The sequence below is a fragment of the Melozone crissalis genome, unplaced genomic scaffold, assembly GCF_028551555.1.
Source record: "Melozone crissalis strain CALT ecotype California unplaced genomic scaffold, PUWL_Pcris_2 ptg000063l_1, whole genome shotgun sequence".
NCBI classification, from domain to species: domain Eukaryota; kingdom Metazoa; phylum Chordata; class Aves; order Passeriformes; family Passerellidae; genus Melozone; species Melozone crissalis.
Genome location: NW_026535841.1, coordinates 14,942,732 through 14,959,400, shown reverse-complemented (window position 1 = coordinate 14,959,400; position 16,669 = coordinate 14,942,732). Strand labels below are relative to the sequence as shown.

At 46.3% G+C, this 16,669-nt stretch overlaps 1 protein-coding gene across 1 annotated transcript in view; it reads right to left on the bottom strand.

Moving 5' to 3' along the window:
- Positions 1 to 617: 617 nt before the first annotated feature.
- PIWIL1 (piwi like RNA-mediated gene silencing 1) overlaps positions 618 to 16,669 on the bottom strand; it is a 60,665-nt gene continuing 44,613 nt past the window's right edge. Inside the window, 24 exon segments of the mRNA XM_054289060.1 lie at positions 618 to 734; positions 1,154 to 1,301; positions 1,720 to 1,845; positions 2,089 to 2,242; positions 2,765 to 2,835; positions 3,284 to 3,387; positions 3,486 to 3,686; positions 4,016 to 4,088; positions 4,627 to 4,814; positions 5,238 to 5,352; positions 5,503 to 5,620; positions 6,231 to 6,348; positions 7,202 to 7,313; positions 7,664 to 7,861; positions 8,352 to 8,432; positions 9,053 to 9,174; positions 10,249 to 10,463; positions 10,840 to 10,965; positions 11,294 to 11,474; positions 12,087 to 12,164; positions 12,734 to 12,862; positions 12,865 to 12,947; positions 12,950 to 13,040; positions 14,921 to 14,996. Of these exon segments, the coding sequence (XP_054145035.1) occupies positions 618 to 734; positions 1,154 to 1,301; positions 1,720 to 1,845; positions 2,089 to 2,242; positions 2,765 to 2,835; positions 3,284 to 3,387; positions 3,486 to 3,686; positions 4,016 to 4,088; positions 4,627 to 4,814; positions 5,238 to 5,352; positions 5,503 to 5,620; positions 6,231 to 6,348; positions 7,202 to 7,313; positions 7,664 to 7,861; positions 8,352 to 8,432; positions 9,053 to 9,174; positions 10,249 to 10,463; positions 10,840 to 10,965; positions 11,294 to 11,474; positions 12,087 to 12,164; positions 12,734 to 12,862; positions 12,865 to 12,947; positions 12,950 to 13,040; positions 14,921 to 14,996 (3,025 nt within the window).

The following is a 16,669-nucleotide window of genomic DNA, read 5'->3' as shown; positions in this document are numbered from 1 at the left end:
TGCCCCTCACAGCTGGCAAAGCCCTCGCTGGCCCCTGGCGGCACCAGAGCTTGGGGCTGCTCTGCAAATCCCTCACAACCACAGCTGCTCAAACCCTGCCGAGGTCCTGCAGCCTGCAGACAGAGCCTTGGTAACCAGGAGCACCTGGTCACCTCCTCCTAAGGTATGAAACAGCTCAGGAGACAAAGCTGGCCCTCATCTTAACCAAGAAAAACAAGGAATCAACAATATTGAAGCCTTTTGAAAAGTAGAAGGGTAAATACCAGCTGGAAGAGTTGGGATTCTGGTCTGCATAACTCTCTATCTCCAATGCAAGAAGTAATTCTGTGTAAGACTTATCAAAGTGTAAATAAGAACAACCAATAAACTTTTGGGAAGAACTTTAGAAAATAAGTATCAAATATCATAAAAATTTGTGTAGTTATTCTAGCAAGCAGACACCTGTTCAAAATGCAAATCTCAAGCTTTTCCTTGGTACATGAAAATAAAATAATTTCCACAACTGCACATATCCTGTGCACATCTCTTATGAAAAACCAAAACTAAACCAAAAGCCCAGACAACTGTACATTCCCTAGAGAGGAACTGCTCTCTTCTGTTTGGCTGGTAGCTGAGCTTCAAAGGTAGTACAGTCTGTCTGAAAGCGTCATGCTTGGCTCTCTGTGAATACTCTGACCCACAAGGAAAGCCAATTTGTGAGCGTACTGGCAAGGAGCAGGTACTCTGATAATACCCTGCAGAGAGGGGCAAAAAGAAAATGAAGGCAGTTATTTCTAGGTAATTTAAATAAGCATGCAGTCGCTGCAACAAAGACCTCTGAAATCTGCATACTTGTAAAATTTGTATTGCCTGTTGTTTATGCTGATTTGTGAAAATAACTTTACATACCCCCAACTTCCCAACTCCAGTGCCCTCCTGCCACCTCATACACAGGTTTCCATTCAGTACTGGGCCTTGCAGAAGGTGGGACATGTCCTGTCTGGTATTTGTGGCCGCTGAAGTGCCACAGCTGAAGCACGGCTCAGGCACGAGCTGAGCGTGTGCTGAGCTGGGTGTGCAGCAGAGGCCTCAAGGCAATGCAGCAGCACAGCTCCACCTCCATGAAGGAGCAGATGCTTGTGCAGGTAAGAAATGGTGTCAGTGGAGCACTCACCGACCAGTTGTAGTACATGTGGCACAGCTTGTAGGTGAGGCGCTGCACGTGGTCGGGTTTCAGCTGGCTGGTGTCGTAGATCACGTTGTAGTGGGTGGGTGCCACGCAGCCGTTCTTCACCGTCTGGCTCACCACGAAGAAATCATACCTGCCCCAGGGAACACCCCCCCAGCCTGTTACTGACAGGGAAAATGCCAGGCCCCAAGTTATTTGTCCTGCTTTCTTCACTTCGTGCTCACTGAGTGCACCCCAGAAGGATGCCTAGGCTGTGGCCACAAACGCTTCCTCTGTGTCTGAAAGGCCAGGAGGAACGTGAATAACCTTATTATATGGACCAGGTCTTGAGGCCATAACAACCTCAACTATTTGTTCAATCCCATTTTCCTCCTGATAACCACCCTGCACATGCCCTTAGCTTACACTGCTCATTTTCTGCAGCCCCTGAGCCACACAAGTGTGGGAAGTATTTTTACGCCTGATCCTACAGTCCATGTAGCGTTGGATCTATCCCCCTTCTGCCCAGGCTGCTGGCAGCAGCAGGAAGTGTTGCCTCTGCAGGAACTCACCACTCTGGTCTGGTCACCACTGTATCAACAACAGTCCCTGGGGGTGGGTTTTTGAGTCCTCCCCCAATCTCCGCAAAGAACCTGGCACCCACTCGTTTCTTCACCACAATCACAGTGAGTCTCGGGCTAAAAGAAAGGAAAAAGGAAAATAAACAATACTCTCCTAGAAAACTGCACTAGGACTATTTCAGGAGCAGATTCTCTGGAGTTCCAGGGCATTAATGTCACATGTAAGTCTTTACTGATTCAGATTAAGTAAGACATTGTTCGCAACTTTAGACACACAGTCTTCACCCATAGCCTTGTTTTGTATCCCAGTGTTTATTCCTCTGGCAGTGCAAAGAGAAGGGTTGGTAAAAACGGATTTACCTGTAGTCAGTACCAATACTCTTCAAGCAATCCAGAAATTGAGGCACTTCATAATTAACCAAAGTATTGAGTTGTCCATCTCCAACACCATCACGATACACAAAAATACGAGAGGGCAAAGACTTATTCCACTTCGACCAGTTCCTCAGAGCACCTTAAAAAAACAAGAGTAATAGCCACTAGTTGTAATGACAATTCATTCCAAAACAGAAATAGATTTTTATTCCTAGAAAACCAGCAAGTTGGAGAAGTAAGGTCCTCAATCCTTCAGTAACCTGAAATGGGTCAGCATCATGCTACACAAACATACCTGCAAGGAAGAGCTCTGGTTTGCCTGTGCACCCACAAATAGAAAGGACCCAAGGATACACCTGCTCTGCTGGCCTCTCTCATAGCAGGAGCTGCCCCCCTTGAAATCAGGCTCCCTTAAAGCATTCATGGAAGTGCACTGCTCAGTAGTTTTTAATTATTGCAAAGGAATGTGGGAATCAGTGAAAGATTTACACAAGATGCTATTCATTTTCAGCAGTATTTATAAGGGAATGTTTAATCTGTTGTTATCCAAGTGCAGGCTGGTAAAGCCTCCTCTCTCAGGCCAGCAGGAGAGGAGGGTTTTGAGAAGCTGAATTGTCAGTTCTTAGATCTGACTCTACAAGAGCAGAACTCCTTCCCTTACTTTGCAAGCAGGTTTTGATTCCATCCACAAGTTCTTGCCCACGACTTTGAACTACGCAGCGGGAGAACCACCTGTGAAGAACAAAATGAAAGAGACCTTAAAGCATTTCCCAGGCTTACTGCAATAAAGTTATTTTTAAAATGCCCATGACCACTTAGTCTTTACAGATCAATGCAGCCAAGGAAGACCTGGGGTTCTATGAGAATATTTCCCCTAAATAAAAACATGGTAGAAGTGCCATAGCGTGACTTAAAACTCTTCTCAACCAAGAAGAGCCTTTCACACAAGTCAACACAAAAGGGGAAGACCCTGTCCCAGCCATGTCTCCACCACTTGACCCTTCTCTCAAGCAATGTGGGACAAGGCCACTCCTTCAAGGGATGCAGTGGGAAAAATTCACAATATATTTCACATTAACCATTACAGCAAACCAATTCCGTATTTTGCTGATGGACCACCCCACTGAAGCTGTTTTCAGCCAAAGGAAAGGGGTTTTTACCTGTGGCAGCCTGCTCTTACCGTGTGACTGACTGATTGAGGCTGGCCACAAAGCCCGCGATGGACTGCTTCCCAGAGACGGTGTCATGGTAGCAATCGATGCCCACAATCATCACCTGCTTCAGCTGCAAGGCAACCACACACAGCACGGACCTGCTGTACTGGCCTGCCTTTTGAAATAAAGCCTCAGAAGAGCAGTTACCATTCCTAAGAAAATACTTACGGGGATCTCAACACTCCAGAGCTCTCCGCCCATTTTACAGTTCATTTGCAAGGCAATTTTTGTTGCTACCGTCATGATAGTCTGCGGTTTGCTCAAAGTGCGAGCCAGCACACACTGGCTGGGGATGGGGCAGTCTGTGCACAGGTACTTCTTGATGGCATCGTATTTATCCTTTCGGGAGCTAGACAAGATACAAACTACCTTTGAAGGAAAAAGAATCTTTGTAAGAAGCTGCATTCTCAGAGCTATACGGCACTTAAACAGTTCTTTAGGAAAAAGTTCGTAGGTGCAAGAGAAATATTCAGATGTTGACAATGAAAGAAAGAACTGCAAAGTGTCAGTGTCTGTACTTCAGAACCAAAGGCTCCTATCCAGAAGGATATCCAAGATCACTGGTAGGTTTGCACAGGAGGATGAGCAGGTACGTAGTGGATTCTCAGGGGCCCAAAGCTGCAGTTCTGAGAGCAAATCCCACTAAACACCAGTTACAGAGAGAAACAGGATTTGAAATTATGGGTTCAAGTACATACTATGTTTATGTCAGGGGTAATCCTTTGCTGTAAAACCCTTAAATATGCTTCTGTTCTATCATCTACTTCAATCCTGAAAAGAAAGAGAGAAAATGTTTACAGAAAAAGAACAGCTAACAGCTATTGAAACTTCAGCAAAAGCATAAAAGCTAACTACACGTCCATAGTGTATGAAATGCCACATTTACAGCTATTAACAAACTACCTTCACACATCTGAAGACTAAAAGGAATCACCTCCAAAATTAGGCTTCCAATCACAATGAAATTCAAAATTAAAAGCAAGTAGAGGTACTCAAGGGAGGATATTTGCAAGGAGAACAGATCACAATCAGAATACATCCTGAGTCAGCAGAAAATACTCCTTTAAAGAAGGGTTTGCTCAATGACTGTCTGCCTGATACTTCTTAGTTTAGGCATATGAAAAGCTCTCAGAAATAAAAGTATGAGTAAGGAAAGTCAATCACAAGAGAAAACAACAATCTGCATACCGAAAGCATCTCTGCTTCATTAAAAACCTCCCAGACATCGGCTGTGTGACACACAACACCCTCCCTCGCTGAACAGCCCCACGTGGTGACGGTTTTCCCTCAGCTCAGTGAGGACACTCACATGCTTGGCCTGTTCATGTGGATGCCCATGGAGGGGGTGACCTTGAAGAGGCTCTGCAGCAGGGTGTTGGCCACATCGTAGTTGCGGCGGGTGTAGATGAGCAGCCAGCTGTCCATGGGCATGGAGCGGATCAGGGGCACGCCGCGCGTCTCCTTGGTCCAGTCGGCAAACTGAGGGTTGTAGTCGAACTGCAGAGCAAAGAGCTCGTGTTTGACAGCAGCCTCTGACTGAATGCACATCTCCACTGCTCACATGGCTCATCCCACCTGTGCTGAGCACACGCTGCCTGTGTTCTAGCTACCCAGCTGAAATCCTTAGTGGCTTTTCACCGTAAAGCCTTGGCACCTCTTTAATAGATGGAAACGAATGGGAAACCTCTCTGCTCTCCTGGACTGTGTGCCTGACCACAAGGACTGTTCTGCAAGGACAGCCCTATCGTGATGGACTGCCTTCAAGGGTTTCTAACCACAGCTCGGGAACAACTTAATCTGCAAATCTCCTGCTTGGACAAAGTATATAACATTTTCACTCTCTATCCCTATTTCCTTCCTTAAGGACTTGTTTCATCACTGAAACATCCAGAAGATTTTAGAAGTTGATTTATTATTTACCATGGCTCCTGACTGAAAGATCTTTTCTCCTTGAACAATTCTTCCTGTAAAGGACACTGATTTATTATCAAAGCTTAGACCCCAGTTTCGGAGCTCCTTCTGAACATTGTCATCTCTGTTTAAAAACAAGATATGAATGAAAATCATGAGAAATTTGTTCCTGCTGACTTTTTCAAACTAGTAAGATTTCAGAAGTTTCGCTGCGAGAAGTTTGTTGTGCACATCTTTCACGACACAGGAACAGAGAGGACATTGGGTGCCATACTTTTGGATGTAGTTCAGAAGCCTGCCCAGCTCGCGCTGCCTCTGCTCAGGCGGCAGCCGCGTGTGGATGGCCAAGTCCTTCATCATGTTGAAATCGTTACGCATCTTGTCAGTCAGTCCTGCCAACAACAAAGCCTTTTCTGAGTCCCAGTTAAGATGATGGACTGTAAAAATTAAACCTGCAGCTCATGCAGATTAGTGCTACATGTCCTGCAGACACACGAAGTGGTGGCAGCAGTAGCCAAAGTTTTCACTTGCTTCCTGTACATACATCCCCATTGGCATGAAAAAAATATCCTGGATTTTTGCACTAGAGAGGAAACTACACAAGGCATTGCAGCTCTTCAGTCCGTTCTCAAATCAAAACAAACAGTGCTGAGATGTTCAGGTACTGCTAGTGCAAAACAAGTATTTATCTATCTTACAGAATTATCATTAATTTCTAGTAAATTGCTCTTTTTCAACAGAAGTTCTATCACCAAAACTCTACAAGTTATCAGAGTGCTGATGTTGAACACCATAGCTTAACACTATGCAACAACAAACCCCCTCAAGCTTTCCAGTCCCATTTAAATATCCAATCTTTTAGCTAAAAAATGTGTTCCTAAACTCACATTTATACAAACAAAACAGTTTCCCTGAACTCTGCAGAAAGCTGCTGTCAGAATGCCTCTTTCAGTAGGCATTATGGTTTGACAGATGCTTTGATATGGAAAAATGCTATAGTACCTGTTAGGGAGCACAGCTCTGGAATCAGAGCCACAGTTCCTTGTATGTTCCCTCTCTTCCTCTTCATCTGACTGATCAGAACAGGCTGCATCCAATCACTAATTTCTATGTTATATTGCTGTATCAGAAATATAGACTGCATGTTAATTTATTCATAACAAACAAGTTACTCATAGCAAACATTATTATTTCTGAATAATAATGCTCACTTTAGAAAACAAGTATTGTTCCTAAAACAAACCCAAAAGCAACTAGTAACCTTTTTCAATTAGCACATCTCAGAAGAATTGGTTTTGCCAGAAAAGGCAAAGCAGGGAAGCACTATTCTCTCAACTGATGCCATCAGACTACTGATGTGTAAGAGACAACAGACACAAAGCCTGTGCCTTGCTTGAGGCATTATCATCTGGGGTATCTAACTCAATACTGGGATGCTCCTTCCACTTCAGCAATGGACAAAGTTATGCCCTACAGAGCAACTGAATGTAAGAAATCACAAGAATCAAACAAGACTGCCAAGTGAAGTTTCTGAAATTGAGCCTTCCCATATCCGTTTCTGCTGAAGCTGGTATGCATGAAGACCTGACAGTTACAGAGGGTGGTCCAGCTGTGACAGACACGTTCAATCCAGAGGCACTCTGCCTTTCCCAACCTCAGTTCTGCACGCTGTGACAATGTATCTGTGTTCCTCCCACATTACCTGTCCCTGCCCCACCTTCCCAAGAGCGTTGCTCATCCGTGCAGCCCTCCTGGCCCTTCTGCCTGGGATCAACCACTCCCTGGCATGGACTATTGTCACCAAACCATGCTGTGCAGGTTAGTTACTGATCTCGGATTGCACAGTGGCCTTTAAACAAAATTCTGTTAAATTAAAATACTATGAATTAGAAACCCATGCATCCTAAGTAAACCTGTAACAATGACTGAACATTCCAAGTTAAAGCATAAAATACACAGTTAAATTTTCATACCTTTTTGTAGTACTCCACAAAGCTCATCTCAGAACCATCTGATTTTCTGAAGGTACTTTTTGGATTGTTATCCCAGTCGATGTCATCAATTCTGTATGTTCTGTTATTGTACCTACATAAACATTTCATCACTTTTTGTTTTAATCTTAACTCAAATAGAAAAGAAATACACTAGGATGACAAAGTTACTGTCAGTACTCATGCAAGTTGGGAGTTTTGCTCCTTTCAGAAGTAGTAACTTCAAGTTTTAAACTGTAATAGGCTCTCAATTCTACCACAAGCTAAACTGTAATAAAATCAAAGAAAACCAGTGTGTACTTCCTGCTTTTGCAAATGCTGTCAACCTTGATCTGTTTGCTAGTTTAACAATGACAGCATTTTCTGGCTTTCTGATGCTTTACTGCCTACTTCAGGACATGGAGCATAAAGAGCTCTCCAAGACAAGAGTCCAAGAAGACTTACTTTGTGAGAACAATTAAACCAATCAGCTCTTTAGCACAGGCATCTCTAAATCTCTCCTCTCCAACCTGGGAGTGAAGGCTGTGCATAGTATCCAGCACTGTCTCCCCACGGAGAACCTTATGGCTCACGTCTGCACACAGCATGATGTTCTCCTCATACTGCAGGATAGAACTTGTGAAGCCCAGCCACACCATCAGCCTGGCAAAAGACAACACACAAAATCTTAGTGTGCTTTAGAGCATCTTTATTCTGACCCCTTATTCCTGCCCACCTTCACAGACACCAGAGAGCAGTGATGGCACAATGAAGCCATCATCCAAATATAAACAAGCTCTTTAAAGTTAACAAAATCAAAAATATTTTACAGGTAGCTATCTTTAGTCAGCTAAGAAATCCATTTCATGCTGTTAGGTATCTCACAAAGTGTGTAGGCATTCAGGAGACTTCTAGAACAAAAAGCCCAGCAGTTTATCCAGCTGGACACTGCCCAGTTCCTTCCATCAGCCAGGCTGCACAGGTCAGACTGAAGGCAGGGAGTGCAGCACAGCCCCATGATGGGCCCCCAGGCCAACTCAGGCCCAGGGCAGGCAGGAGCAGCAGGCACCCTGCAGGGTTCCTGCAGGGAACAAGGACAGCCCTGGTAGCAGCAACCCCTGCACCCTCTGAAAACCAAGGGGGTCTGTCTAACCTGTGGTTAGGGATGCTGACGGGATCGCTGGGGTTGTAATAATTACGTCCAATCTGCTGCAAATTCAGCATCTTCAAAAGCCTAAAAACAGAAAAATGGATGTCCTTTAGCATTGTTACTATTATTATCATCATCATCATCATATCATGCATGGTCCAATCCCTATGCACAATCTCACTGCTCATCTGGTTATGTAAAATACAAACTTCTCATTACACTCAATTTATAAAGGTCATTGACACTTATTAACAATAATCAGGTGAGAAGTTCAGGTCCAACTCCACCCTTCACCAACCAGCTGAAAGCAGCAGTCCCAACAGGCTACATCTCAGGTGAACCACACAGGCCAGGTACCAAGGTTAAGAGGAAAGACTAGAGTCACAAAGGAGGAAATTTCCAGTTCCATGTCCTGCTCTGTAATTTGCTTTAAGAGGCAAACCCACACAAAAAAAGGAGGGCGGGGTGTTGTAACAGCCTACAACAGCATGAACTGCTTTCACACTAACATGGCCCAGAAATACACACAACTGCACTTCACAGTACTGCCAGATGTGGTTGGCCCCACAATAACAGTAGCCAGAAAGGCTTAAAAATTTACATTTATAATACTTATTTGTTGTAGCCTATTCATCGGATTGGAAAAACTTACTTCAGATATTTTTAGAGTAACTTCTTATAAAGACATAACTTGTACAGCAAACCTTCTAAAAATGATGTTGTAAAACTGCAGACAAGTAGGTGAAGTGGGTGGCAACTCATTAGTGAGTGTGACTGTTATCTTCACATCTTCCCCATTTCGAGTCCTACTGAACAGTTCAGTAACCTGAAAAAGTGAAATGAGGTTAACAAAACCAGAGCAAACAGCGCTGTCTCTGCATTTTGCTCCAGTAATATCAAACTGGACTCAGCCATTTTTATTCCAAGCAATAATTCAAGGCTAATTGAAATGCAGATTCAGTCTCCCACTAGGACTGTGAACTACAGCCTGCAAGACTCTGCTCATCGGGGTGAAGACAGCTCGGGGGTAGAATGGGGCTTTCCCAGAGCAGCTGAACTCGAGATGAAGACAAGGACATCACTTACCCATTACCATGACAGGAAAAGGACTCAGCTTGAGGAAATGAGCTAACATATTGCCAACTAATATATATTTAATTACTGATTCAGATACTGGGAAGTAAAAAGACAAAGATTAGCACACATAGTGAAAACTTCTTCCCCTCTCCCTTTTCCACATTCAGCTTCACCCCAGACTCGTCTGGCCCCTCTGTGAACAGCACTGGCTACACCCAGTCCCTGCAGTGAAGCAAGGAGTGGCACAAGGCACAGAGGGCAGGGATTACCACCAGTGCATAGGTGTTTTCCCCTTGGTGCTCGTTTCTTCTAAGATTTTTCTTTGCTCTGCAATTTTCCCCTGCTTTTTAAATACACAGAGCTGCCAACAACTTTGCTGATGGGCTCAGCTTTAGCCTGCGATGGGTCCATTCTGAATCTGGCTGGCAATGACTGTGCAACACAGGGCTGACCCTGACCCCTTCCCATAGGAGCCACCCTGACCCCTCCAGCTATCAAAACCTTGCCACATATACCCAACTCATCCACCCTTCCAAGTATGTGGGGTGTTAAAATACAGAAGGTATGAAAAGACGTAAGTACAAAGGAAACAAAAGGAGAAGTACTGTCTGTACTATCACTTCTGTGCAGAGGATGATTCTAGAAATTAACCATTAGAACCCAAAGTTTATTACCAAATTTCTCTACACAACAAATTAGCTTATATTGATATATTCAATACACTGCTTGTGGGACATCAATTCCCTAACCTCACCCAACTAGTGAGAAACAACAACAAAGTGCAAGTCGTGACAGAAAATCAAAGGGCATTGCGGTATCACACCTTGTTCTCGAGCTTCTTTGGCAGGAACAGTATGGAGCCATCAAAGGCGTGGGTCTTGCCGATGGTCTCCTCGTGCTGGAAGAGCAGGGCGGAGCGCAGGCGCCGCGCCTCCATCTCGGGGCTGTAGCCCACGTGGTACTGGTACAGCGCCCACTGCGGGCGCGACGTCAGCCGGAAGTGGTTGGTGGTCAGCTTGATCATTTTTCCTGAAAAACCTGAAAAGAGCGCTGGATGGTAACAGTTACAGAATGTTACCACTTCACAGCCATTCCGCAACAGCTGAGGCAGTTCTTTAAGCCATGGCAGGCACACAAAGATGAGAGGTCAGTGGTGGTCTGATCTGCTCTAGCCCCCTGAGCTACGGCTCGCTCTTATCAGACACTCATCCGCCCTCTGGAGCTTCCTGTACAGCCTTCAGCTGCCAGGACAACGTCTGTGCTGCCCTTCAGCTGCCAGCAACAACTTCTTATCTTTTTCTAATGCACTCTGAAGATTTTTTTACTTGGATCTTTAGAGGAAACTAAGAGCAGAAATAAAGGAAACTCCTCCATTTCAAACTGCTTACACGTCTAGAATCTAATTTAAACATACCAGTTTTGGATTCTTGAACGTGCACCATGGCTTGCCGAGTGTTTACCCCAAGGTCATGGAAATCTCTGCGACGTCCACCCCTATCTCTTAAAGACATATCCTGGAGTCCTGAGGAAACCTGTAACCCTATTGTTTAAAATTCAAGAATGACAACTAATTAATAAATAACACATATACTATCACATATTAACAAATAAAAATATATCATGCAATTCAATCTTGAAAGGCATTAGACAAATTTAAGAGTAATCACAAAATGTTAAATTTCAGCTTTTGCTATGCAGGAAACATCTTCCAAATCTCAATAACAAAACTCATTTTGAAAAGCAAAAAAAAAGATTAATACAGTGTAAAGGATGCCTTAGTTCTAAATACAGGCATTCTAAAGGATGCCTGTATTCTCTCCTGAACAGGTGCTCTTGTGGAGCACCCTGGGTTTCCCAGCCCTTCTGACCTTCTGGCCTCCTCTCCTGCAGGGGGGGCTCACAGCCACGCAGGTGCCCGTGGCCCCCAGGATCTTCCAACTGTGCTGGAGGAACATGGAGCTGCTGCTGGAGCTGCTGCGGGTGCTGCAGCTGCGGTGGGTGCTGCTGCTGCCGCCGGCCGCGCAGCGGGCCGGGCATGCCCTGCTGCATCTGCCACTGGGGGAACAAACAGCCTCTTCAGCAGAGTGCTCACTGAGGAGAGAGCCCACACACTCCAGCACGAGGGATGCACACTCTAACCCTTTCAGGTACATTTCTGTTATGGACACTTAAACCCTTTTTGTCCTATACTAAGTAGCAGAGTTACCATTTACGCTGAAACTCAAAATTACTGTAGTGTGGAAACTTTTAAAGTTATCATTCGTTTAACTAATAGCTAATGCAAATCCCCTCTTTCCAAGTTCTAACTAAAATTTATGGACTTCTCATTTTCTACAGTCCCTCCGATACCTCAAGTAACTGACCAGTTATTCTATAAAAATGTCTTTTGTAATTTTAGTGGCTAGTGAATAAGTTACATTAAAAAGTGTTGTGGCTGGAAGAACAGCAACCTTAAGCCACAAGCAATCCCACAATTCAGAGTTCCATGTTACTGGAAACGGAATAAATGTCTTTAATAAAACAGAGCTGTATTAACTGTACACCCAGCAGAATATATGCATACACACATTAAACATAGAACACATCTGCCTGATATTAAAATCGGAAGTAGGTGAGGTATGAATCTCAAATCCTGGTGAAGAAAGAAGAAAACCAACTCACAGGTGCATCTCCTACCGCAGCAGGAGGAGGTATCTGTCTGGGAGGCCTTCCTCTGGCTCTAGCTCTTCCAGTCATCTTCTAAAACAAGCAACCTAGAGCATTAGCGTTCTACCTTCTCCTTCCCACCCTTATTCCAATAAATAGTATGAGCAGCACTAGAGCATCTGCCCTGCTTTAATCTCAACTGGTTCAGCAGAACACACCCATCCCTGCCGAACCGGCTGCTCGGGGATCTCTACACTGACAGAGCCATGAGGGGAGCGTGGGCAAGGCCTTCAGTCAGGTTTGCAGGGACGGGCACAGGCCGCCTCAAGGCTAAAGCTGTGAGTCAGCCAGAGCTGCGGCCTCAGCCGAGGTAACGCAGGGCCCTCGGACGTTCCCCCCAGGCTCCCCCGGAGGCTGGGCTCAGGCCGGTTCGTTCCATTCCCCCGGGGCCAGAGCTCCTTCTCCAGAGCACGTGCCTGGAGGCGCTGCGGCCTGCTCGGTCCCGCCCGGCCCAGCCCTGCCCATCGCCGGCACTCCCAGCCCCGGCCCGGGCCGGCCCGCCTTCCCGGCCCGCCTCGCGCAGCCTGTGGGGCCAGAACCCCAGCAGGGCCGCCCCGGGCCGCGGCCTTACCTCCGCCTGCCCTCGGGCCGCGCGGGGACACTGCTCCTAGCCGCCCGCAGACAGCCAGCCGCTCTCCCCGAGCCCCCGCACGGTTCTGTCCCCGCTGGAGCCGCTGCCGCAGGCCGGGCCCGGGACAGTCCCGCGGCCGCGCCCTCAGGAACCGGCCCAGCAAGGCACGCGACAGAGAGGCGAGGCGGGAAGGCGCCCGCTGCGCCGATTGGCTGCCGAGCGCTGCCGGAGCGTGCCGAAGGGAGCCGAATGGAGCCGAAGGACGGCGCTTGCCCCGCCCTCACGGCACCGCCCCTTGCGGCCGTACCCGCGGGGATCCATCCTGGTATGGCGGGGATCTAACCCGGGATGGCGGGGATCTAACCCGGGATAGCGGGGATCCAGCCCGGGATAGCGGGGATCCGTCTCGGGATGGCGGGGATCTAACCCGGGATGGCGGGGATCCGTCTCGGGATGGCGGGGATCTAACCCGGGATAGCGGGGATGTAACCCAGGATAGCGGGGATCCAGCCCGGGATAGCAGGGATCCATCCCGGAATAGCGGGGATCCAGCCCAGGATAGCGCGGTTCCAGCCCGGGATGGCGGAGATCTAACCCCGGATAGCGGGGCTCCCCCGCCCCGGGGCGCTGTCCCCGGCCGTGCCCCCGCTGCGGGCGGGCTCCGAGTGCCCTGGGCATGGTGGGCACGGTGGGCGCGGTCCCCACCAGCGGTTCCCCCCTGTCCCGGCGGGGGAAGATGAATTTCGGCTCGCCAGGAGGTGGAGCAGTCCCGGGCAGTCCCGGGCGGAAGCAGCACGGTCCCGCTAGCTGTGATTTCCCCTGTCCCGGCGGGGATAAGGTGAATTTCGGCTCGCCAGGAGGTGGAGCAGTCCCGGGCGGGAGCAGCACGGTCCCGCTAGCTGTGATTTCCCCTGTCCCGCCGGGGATAAGGTGAATTTCGGCTCGCCAGGAGGTGGAGCAGTCCAACAAGGAATGGAACTCGGCTGTCCAGAGAAGGGCGCTCGCTCGGCGCCCTGGGAGCCGGGGCTGCGCTGCCTGCGGCTCACACACTCCCCAGTTACCCGAGTTTATTTGTGTTGGTAGCATCTACATTTACCACATTAATGTCTTTTGGGAAATTTCAAATCAATCAGATGCGGTACATGGAAACGTGTTGATACATTTAAAGTATTTAAAAGTGCTTCCAATTAATGCACGTAACACACATGTGTTTAATGCTCTCTATCCCACAGCAATAAAATAAATATCAGTCCTTAGAAATTGTGACTTCTTAAGTGACTAACCCAACTGACATGGAACTATGAAGCAATGAAACACAACCCTTACACTAGGGCTGCTTAAAGACAGCTGAAGTACTTTTAGCACGTTATTTCCATTATTCACATATAAACTGGATAAACATTTAACAAACTCAATGCATACACTTAGATGGGGCATGTTCAGTGCCTTTAAGAGCAGTGATTACTCCTTGCCATGGGCTCTTCACCCACAGTGGCAACTTTCATTGCTCTGTAGCCTGCAGAACTCTCCAGTGGGTCAGAGGTTTAGAGCTGCAGAAACACAATATGCAGATTTTTTTGGCTCAGCAGTATTTTAAGATAAACAGAATATAAAGATGTTGTCAAAGTCATTTGCGTTATGTAAATCATGAGAAAGCAGAATGTGTGTGTTGGAAAGAGTTATGTTTGTTTATTCATTTAAAATACCTGCCTTAATGGTTTTTTGATGCCAAATTCCTTACATTTCACTGCAAAACTTAATTACCTTCAGAAGGGAGTTGTTAAAACACTTAATCAGGCTGGCTACCTACAGCAACTCCTTATTAAAGTGAAAATAAACATCAACAATAAGCACTGTAATTTTTATACGTGGGCTGTCAGACGGGTAATTAGTGCTTAGTGAAAGGCAGGTTGCAGTTTGGTTCAGTCTTTCAGAGCTGCTTTTTTAAACAATTCCGTCCAGTGCAGCCTGGCTGTGCAGCGGCCCTGGAGGGCTGTCACATCACAGGGATGTGAAAGGCTGCAGGTCCATGGTGTCCTCAGCCCGGGCTGCTTCACACAAACACCAAGACAAGCAAGGTTTGGGAAATGCCAACTGCTTGCTCTTCATTTCTGCGTTGCCAGAACCCTCCCAAGCTGGACTTCAACACGTCAGAGTGTCACATATGAATTTTTCCCCCAGCTCTTTGGCGTGGACTGTGCTTTGATGTTTGCTTTACCGTGATGCAATTGTTGTTGTCTCCTGTTGCTACAATGAGCCATTTCCCATCCGTGTCATCTCCAAAGGGGAAAGGACTGCATGGAAACACAACAAAGAGCACAGAACAAAGGAAAATCAGGGATTTTTCCAGAGGCCCATTTGATGTACAAGTATAAACAGGAAAAAGACGCCTGAGGAGGTAGGAGGCAGGAACTGTACCAGCAGACAGCTGCGTGGTGAGCAGCACTCTGGGCTCCTGAATGGCAAATAAAGGAGAAACTCCAGTGCACACGGGGAGGAAAACACTTCACTGCCTTTAGTGGGATGTTGAAGTGTATTAAAATGCCTCACAAGGAAGGCTGAGCTCTTACCTTCGTGTATTGCAGCACCATGAGCAGGTACTACCAGCTCTCTTGGTTCCAACCCCAGAGAAGGCACCATCTGCAGACAGAAGAATGAACCCCATTATTTGCTGTGCTGAAGCCAGAGGAATCCCTCAGAACAGCACTCACTAACCTAGCCAGGTTCTCAGGAGCCCAACGTGGTGCACCTGAATCTCACTGAGCATTTGTTAAGAAATTTTCAAATGGGAGTTTCTCAAAAATAAGCATTGGAATCCATTGCTGTGGTTGGTATTAACCAGTTGTGAGTCTGGACCCCAGTGCTTTTACATTCTTCATTAGTTTTTCCTGAAGTGAGAGAGGCACAGTTTAAAGCCTGTGTGGTGTCTGGAATGCTGACACGAGCTCACAGCCTTGCTTCTTCCCAGTGCAGGTGCTGAGGGCCACATTTCCTTTCCTGGGGTGGAGCTGGGGCAGAGGAGCCGATGTCCCTGCCCTGGCTGGGTGTGGGGACACCGGCAGTGTTTGCATCCCAGAGCAGAGCAGAAGGCATGTGACAGAAAGGAGAAAAGATTGCCACTGGGGAGGTAATACACAGCTGCATAGCAAATATCATGGAAGTACTTTCTCTCAAGAAGAGAGAAAATAAAGGTTTCAACTTTGTATTTCCCTGCTATATTAAAAATTCACATCAGGCCTAGCTGACATTTATTTTGTGTGCAAATCCTGCATGAAGTGAGCAAGAAGTGATTTGGCATCAGTTCTCAATAACAGCTGTATTAGATGGAGAGGTCACAGTACACAGACAGGGACAAGGACTCCAGAAGTTATTACTGTAATTAGATTTGTGAACCATATTCAATAAATAATATTAACTTCTGTAAGGTGTGTATTCTGTAAGATATCCTTTATTACCTGTATTTTTAACTAGCAAGAGGAGATGGAGAGTTGGTGCATGAATATGTTAGAATAGAACAGTGTTTTGATCCAGATATTATACAGTAAAATGGGAGTGTTTCAGGAGAGAGGCTAACAAGAATTCTCAAGTTTAGATAGATTGATTTCAGCTCATTTAGCAACTCAGTTTGATCTAATTGTCTTTTTATTGCTGAGAACATTCCTGAATTATGCAGAGAATTTGGGTTATGTGATTTTAGTGTTGGATTAAAAAATGTCACAGCTTAACTTTCTTTAAAAGAGTGCAGAACTTTGTTCACAGTCAACGAAGTTCATTATTTTTTTGTTCAAAGCCCAGCTGCAGGCCTGGAGCATTTCTCATAAATATCAGGAAGTACCCGAAGCCACAGTCAGGATTAAAGAGTTGATCTGAACCTTAGATCTCAGCTTTAAAGCTGTAATGTACAGTGAATTTGGTTTCATGGTAAAGGAAATGGTAATTGCTGAAGTATGTTTTCTTAAGTTGCAAA